The 7,500-nt window shown below is 36.5% G+C and overlaps 2 protein-coding genes across 3 annotated transcripts in view; one reads left to right on the forward strand and one right to left on the reverse strand.

Moving 5' to 3' along the window:
• LOC119575127 (translation initiation factor IF-2-like) overlaps positions 1-6,225 on the forward strand; it is a 6,525-nt gene extending 300 nt beyond the window's left edge. Inside the window, exons 2-6 of the mRNA XM_037922558.1 lie at positions 2,188-2,268; positions 3,257-3,487; positions 3,801-3,879; positions 4,430-4,547; positions 4,997-6,225. Coding sequence (XP_037778486.1) covers positions 2,188-2,268; positions 3,257-3,487; positions 3,801-3,879; positions 4,430-4,439 — 401 coding nt within the window. The 3' untranslated portion in view covers positions 4,440-4,547; positions 4,997-6,225. The remainder of the gene's footprint in view (positions 1-2,187; positions 2,269-3,256; positions 3,488-3,800; positions 3,880-4,429; positions 4,548-4,996) is intronic.
• A 107-nt stretch (positions 6,226-6,332) lies between these two features.
• Positions 6,333-7,500, reverse strand: part of LOC119575125 (glutamate receptor-like) — an 11,887-nt gene continuing 10,719 nt past the window's right edge. For both annotated transcript variants that reach the window (XM_037922555.1, XM_037922554.1), the window contains one exon: positions 6,333-7,398. In XM_037922555.1, the coding sequence (XP_037778483.1) occupies positions 7,313-7,398 (86 nt within the window). In that variant the 3' untranslated portion in view covers positions 6,333-7,312. The remainder of the gene's footprint in view (positions 7,399-7,500) is intronic.

Below are 7,500 nucleotides of genomic sequence, written 5' to 3' on the forward strand. Positions count from 1 at the left end.
ATTAAGAAAAAGTGTCATGCCTTTTCATAAAGGCTGTGAGGTTCAGCAAGGATTGAATTGTTGTTTGACATTGGACTTACAGGTGACAGAATGATTGCAGAGGCATAAACAAAATTTGGAAATGAGGAAGCTAAACACCACGTGGTTATTTGTGTGTTGAACGAACGCGCAGTGAACGTGACTTGGAATAAGATTATGGCAAGTTACGTTCTGTAACATAAAGTTCATAATAACAGTGGTAAACCGAAATGAAACAAGACCATCGCAGTGGCTTTCTAAACAAAACACCTCGTAGTCATATTAGCAGTTTACCGTCCAAATCGACTGTAATGTATCCAGATGTTTATGAATCCTACTGTGACCTGTTATTGATGGCCAAGGTCCCGAATACTCTTGTGTCGGATGATTCTGGGATGGCTTTCATTGTCAAATCAAATACGAACATTGGCGCTGTGATGAAATGGCCTCGGCCACTATGTGTCATTAGGGGTCCTTTAACCACAACTTAATGTGTTCTAGAACGATGGAGGTTCAGCAGGTTCCTATGGAACGATTAATTATCGGGGTTTACAAGCTATTTCATGGCGAAGTATTTTCCCCCCAAGCCGGAGCGCACAGCTACGGAGGCCTTACCGAGTCCAAGGTCATTGTGGACGCAAGGGTGTCTGTTGACTTATTGAAAATGACGTGATAGAGATGTCCGGCATTTCTTCAAAAAAATTAGTCAGCCCATTAGTGTAGTGGTTTAGATGCTAGCTGCGATATATTATTTCTAGAGAACCGCACAGTGGTGAACCGCGGATGCCAGAGCCCCTTCACCATTTTATTCCAACCTAAACTGCCCTTGTAGTAAAGATCATGAGAGGAAAGTGTTCTTTTAGTCAAGTTGTGCCCCGTTTAGAAAGGCTTTACGTTACAGATTATTTGCGTTTGCGGGTCACTTAACAAGGTGTGGGATTAGAAACATACTGTGCGTATCTGGCTTTTTGTCTATGATTGAAGATTAGGTTATTCAGCATGATTCAACGACTCGTACTAGTCCTCAAGCCAGATCAGCATTACACTTGTATTCAGTGAGTGTGGCGTTGCCCGCGATCACTCACACGCATCCTTTTGAAGATCGCATTCGATTTCCTGTTTATGGATGATAGTTATACTGCATGCGAACTTTAAAGCGCCATATCAACTGGGATCACTGTGAACAGTAAACGAGGGGTATATATTTATTTTCAAAACTGTTAGTGAACAAATGTTCAAGTGAATATTTCACGAAAGGAGTGGCAATATATGAAAGTGGTAATAAACAAACGCACACGCACACGCACACGCACACGCACACGCACACGCACACGCACACGCACACGCACACGCACACACACACACACACACACACACACACACACACACACACACACACACACACACACACACACACACACACACACACACACACACACACACACCACACATCACAAACACACACGCACACACACACACCACACACACACACAACACACACACCACACCACACAACACACACACACACACACACAACAGCACACACACACACAGCACACACACACACAACAGCACACACACACACACACACAACAGCACACACAACACACCACACACACACACACACAACCACACACACACACACACACCACACACCACACACACCACACACCACACACACCACACAACACACCACACATACACACACCACACACACCACCACCCACACCACACACATCACGCACAACACCACACACATCACACACCACACACACAACACACCACACACCACACACACACACACACACACAACCAACACACACACACACACACACACAACACACACACACACACACAACACACCACACACAACAACCACACACACAACACACACACACACCCCACGCACACACACACACACACACACACACACACACACACACAACAACAGCACACACACACACACACACACACACACACACACACACACACACACACACACACACACACACACACACACACACACACACATCAAAGCAGTTAGCAAATGAAAACCCTTTTCTTTTGTACATAATGTATTATCCCGAAACATGTTAGTAGGCATACGATTAGTACTGCAAGGGATTTTTTAATGGCAGAATCATCAAAGTTTACCTTTTCACTGGCCAGAACCAGAGGCGCCCAAGGAAGAACCAGAGGTAGTTCCAGAAGTTGAAGAGAAGGAAAATGAGCCGGCAGCTGCTAACACAGGTAATATTGTTGACTCAGTTTTGTTATATGAAGTAAAGTCTTTGCTATTTACTATATATTTTGATTTTTTTTTGATTATGTGCTTTAATTGCATTCTTTGGTTTTTGATAGTTCTTTCTAAAGTCTTAACTTATTTCATGGAGACTTCTGTAATATCTTTGCAGTATTCTGTTACGTCATTATTAAGTGATTCTTATACTTATGTAATATCATTGCAGTATGCAATGTGTTATATGTCGTTATTAAATAGTCCTTAAACATAACAGAAATTTTGGAAATTCTTGTCTTCAAATAGAAAGTTTGATTGCATCCTTTGGTTGAAGGCTCTTAAAGTCAGAATATATGAGATGGATATTTCTGCAATTTGTATGCAAGATGCCATTGTATAAATCATGCTGGAATAATCCTCAAAAATGGTAGAAAAATCCTGGAAGTTGTAAAATTCATTTAGAAAGTTTGATAATTACCCATATGTATCTAATTTCCCAGTTAACATATTTTCAGTCTGTCACGGAAACAGAAGTTTCAAGGAGTGACACAAATAAGTACCCATTATTTAATTTATTAGCAACCTTGAGACCAATTAATTAAATTCAAGTTTATTTTCCACTACTTATTGGAAAAAAATAATATGAATACATCACTGTAAAAGTGGGAGAAATTTTTATTCAGAAAAGGATTTTCGTAAAAAAACAATGGCTTGCACTTCAGTTGGAATTAAAGTGTAAAGAGAGTATTCAATCAAGAGGTGTTCTCCAGTATTGCAGAAAATAAGACAGATGTATACAAGTATAATCAGATATTTTGTGTTCTGAAAGATTTCTTTGATTTTCTTAATATTAATATTAATTCTATGCCCAGTCAAAAAGGGATGTGATTCTGCAGTTTCTGCTTGACCTACCAACTGTGCCAAGTATATAATGGTTTGTACCTTGCACCCAACATACACTTTGGAACTGGTTTTACATAATAAGTCATTGTTTTTCAGATGAAGTACCACAAGAGAATGGGCAGAATGGTGTAGAAAAGGAGGAGGAACCAGTAGAGGAGGAGGAGGCAGCAGCACCAGAGGAAGAACCCGCTGCAGAGGAAGCTCCAAAAGAGGAGGAAGCAGCGCCAGCAGAAGAAGAGGAGGCACCTGCCAAAGAGGAAGAACCCGCTGCAGAAGAGGAAAAGAAGGAGGAAGAAGAGGCACCAAAAGAAGAGGAAACGAAAGAAGGTGGGATCATGGAAAGCACAAGTTTATGACATTGCATTTTTCAGATTACATAAAAATGCATATAATAAATTGTAAAGTCAAAAGTATCATTTAGAATATTCTTTGGTTAAACAGTATATATTTCTTGAGCTTTCACATTAATATAATGAGTGAGTAAGAAAAGTGGAAAAATAAAGACATACCAACTTACTTTTGTAAATAGATTGTTGAAGCTGAGGATTGGAAAAAAAAGGGGGGGGGGAAAGAGGCATTGGAAAAAAAAAAAAAAAAAAAACTTGTTTTGTTTAGTTCACAATATTTCATTCTGTTGTAGAAGAGAAGGAAGAAGCTCCTGCTCCACCTCCAACCAAAGGACGTGGCCGCAAACCAAGGAAAGTAGCTGTAGAACACTGGTAAGTTCTATACATACGTGAAATAGAAACATTAATGTCTTTTTGCATAAAAAAGTTCTCTATGATTTTCATTCCATTATATTTAAAAAATCGAGTTTAGTGGCGAAGGATGGTGGAGAGGTCCACGGCTGCTCAAACATGAGCATGCCGTTATTGATGATTAATATTTAAAAATATGTATTCTTTAAGGGAAAACTGTAGATCTGATATGTTAATGTGAAGGGGAATATATATATTATAAATAAATGTAACTATTTGATATAATAATCTAGTCACCAAAAGGAATTGATGGGATCAGAGATTTTGAGAACTGAATTATTCAAGTGATATCAATTTAAACAGTGTTAACTTGATGAGATAGGTGTGTTTTCATGCAAATAAGAATTAAAGCTTGTTCAAGTTTAGAGTTTAAAATTTTAATCCTAGTGTTAATTTGTACTGTGATATTATTGCTTCTAAACATATAGCAAAGACTCCCTACAAGACTTGGAAAGGTCATATTGTCACTGACCACTGACATTGTAATTCTTATTGTTTAATAATTTTTCAGCAAATCCTGAGGTGTTTTCAAGCGGAATGCTGTTCAAATTACGAATGGCATCCGCGAGAAGTTCCCCGAAGTTGAGGTGGAACTAAATGCTACAAAGCCCCGCAGCAAAAGCTTCGAGGTGAGGATTAGTTCTTAGGGACACTCTGTTCGCAGACCAGCATTTGTATCAAATTTATAGTAGCTCAGTGTCTTCATTTATCGATTTCCTTGTAATGATTTCTCATATCACAAAGCTCAGTTGCTATTTCTAATTATCTTAGGCAAAGACTAATGATATGAATGGGTTGAATTTTTATGAGAAATCTATGTTGTTTGCAATTTGAAAAAATAAATATTCTTTAAAAAAATTACAGATCCATATAATTTTTTATTAATTTAGACATTCTTCCAAAAAATAATGTAATGATATCAGTTGCATTGGATTTTGATTTTATTCTTTAAATAAATATATGAGGCAACAATATTTTATGAAATTAGCTACATTCATGTCTGTATTCCCAATTAATTAAATTAAAATTAATTAAGATCTCGCATGATTCCTCATCTGAAATATTTTTCTCACAACAGATCACAGTCACTTTTGATGACGGGGAATCAACACTGGTGTGGTCGGGAATCAAGAAGGGACCCCCAAGAAAGGAAAAGTTCCCTGAGTTAAAGGTTGTCTTGGAAGAGCTTGAGAACCAAATGTAATTGGGACGGACTGTCTTGTAGGAGTGTAGTTTATATTGCTGTCCCTGTTAAGAGATCTCGAAACTAAATTATTAATATGATTTGCCTCAGAAGAAAGCAATCTGATGTTACTGTTTCTAAATAGGATTATTAGTCCAGTTTTACCAAGTAGACATTATTGTTGTTTACTTTTAATAAGTTTGAGATTTTTCTTTAGGCTAATGAAAGTAAAACAAAAACTAACTGATCAACAGGGACTTCCTGGAAGAGTGGGTATGCCCTGGGTGATGTTGATGTAAGGAATCATTCTCCTTGATTGTTTTCTATGAAGGTCTGAAAGCAGAAAGCCATTTGGTTGCTTAAGACTGGAAGCCCATGAACAAACAGAGAGAGTGCAGACCTTTTCATTGGCCTTTCCACGACTCCCACTTTTCTTGTTATAAACTCGCTCTTTGTCCCTACCTCTTTTTTTTTTTTTATGACATGTACAAAGTTCCCTGGAGCAGGCAGAGGCTTTAGGTTGTAGGTTGTTGCCCAATTTGTTCACTGCCAAGCGGAGAATTGAAAAATAGCTTTGAAAGCATTTTTTTTTTTTTTTTTTTTTTTTTTTTTTTTTTTTTGGGGGGGGGGTGACATAGGTATAATGTTTTCTAATTTTTATTGTTACTAATAAACAATATTACTGTTATTTTCTTCTCTATACCCTGCCTACTCCAGTGTGCACTGCAAATAAGCCCAGCTCCCCATTTTTGGAGGAATTAGAATTTCACATTTTTCCCCTTCATTAAGAAAAGCAAAAAAAAAAAAAAAAAAGAAGAAAAAAAAATGATCTCGTGATTTGTATCATTTGTGTCTAAGGTCATAGAAATGTTTTCTATGCTGATATGTAGCTCTAAATTTTATTGTATTTAAAAATGTAATTTGATGACATCTTGATTTTCCAATTATTTCATCTTGTACCTTTTAAAGGAGATCCACAATAGTGGTGCTTATTTTCTTTTATCAGAAGTTGATTGTGTAGCTAGAACACATTTTTATGGCTTTTGCTCAAATTTAGTATTATTTTATTATCTCTGTCTACCTGCTTCTGTATTTTTAGAGAAAATAAACTTAGAGATAAAGAACTATTATTTATTTTAGATTCCTTTAAACATTTACTGCATTTTTATGACTGGCTCATCTGATTAGTAAAGACCATAAAAACGATCATATTTTACATTCGTTGGTTACTTAAAGATTTCATGTGGCGTTTCCTTTATTCATATGTGGAAAAGTAACAGGTAAATGTACACATTTTAAAAAGATAAATTACACACACACACACACACACACACACACTGAAATATGATACCATTTTTTTCTGCAACAAACAAAAGTACATAGTTGAAAGTCGAGAGAAAATATTTAAAAATAAAAATATAAGTACGTGTAGTGTGCTCGAAACATAAAGACCTATGTGTATACATGCTCTTCAGGGAATTCCCCAATCTTGGCAATAAACTAGTCATCTTTTTGAAATTCAAGAACAGTTGATAGAATATTGTAAATATCAATTTAACCTTGGACTTTAATGAACTTGAATCTTCCATAAAAAAGGCACATGGAAATGAAAGGTTTGGAATGAAAAAATATATTCAATATGATGGTGCCGTTAAATATCCTTTATTGCATGATACAATTGTGATCTGAGAATAACAAATAAGCAAGTAAAAACTATAAGTTGGACATATCTTTAATTTACAGTAATGTTTTCCACATAAAACTCTACCATCCCCCAAGCGAACACGACTAGTTAATAAGTGAAATAAAATAATGACATGGAGAAATAGGAAAAGTATACAGAGAATTAGACCGAGAAGAGAAGTGAAGAGAGCAGTATCATAAATCTATTATGAATATCAGTAACATATTTTGTCAGGGATCACCAGTATTTAAGCAAATTCTAAACTCATGAGCCTGAAGAAACAAAACTAAAAGCGTTGGATTCAAGTACTCGCATCAAACAACGTCTTTAACTACTGTCAACACTGATTGGTTGAGGAGGTGTTTCCAAAATTTAAGCAAATACGTACCAACAACTGCATATACTAGTGAAACAAGTTTTGTGAACCTATCTGTGACAACTATTCAAACAATAAAGTGTAAAATACATTATGAAGGTTCGAAGCCTCAAATAAAGTTTGCCGGTTCCATTGTTCTACGGAAATTTCATCAGTGGAAGTTTTCATTCAGCATGGTAGTTTTTCCGCAGGCTATTGCGAACTCCAGCATGAAGGAGAGACTTGCCAAGGCGATTCCTGTATTGCATGGGCTATGAATAACATGTGAAAATTTTTCTTATTTCGATTTAATATACTTTTACGTCATTAGCCTGTTTGGGGTGGTTTTCCAGTTATTAT

Source organism: Penaeus monodon, chromosome 7 (assembly GCF_015228065.2).
Source record: "Penaeus monodon isolate SGIC_2016 chromosome 7, NSTDA_Pmon_1, whole genome shotgun sequence".
Lineage (NCBI taxonomy): Eukaryota > Metazoa > Arthropoda > Malacostraca > Decapoda > Penaeidae > Penaeus > Penaeus monodon.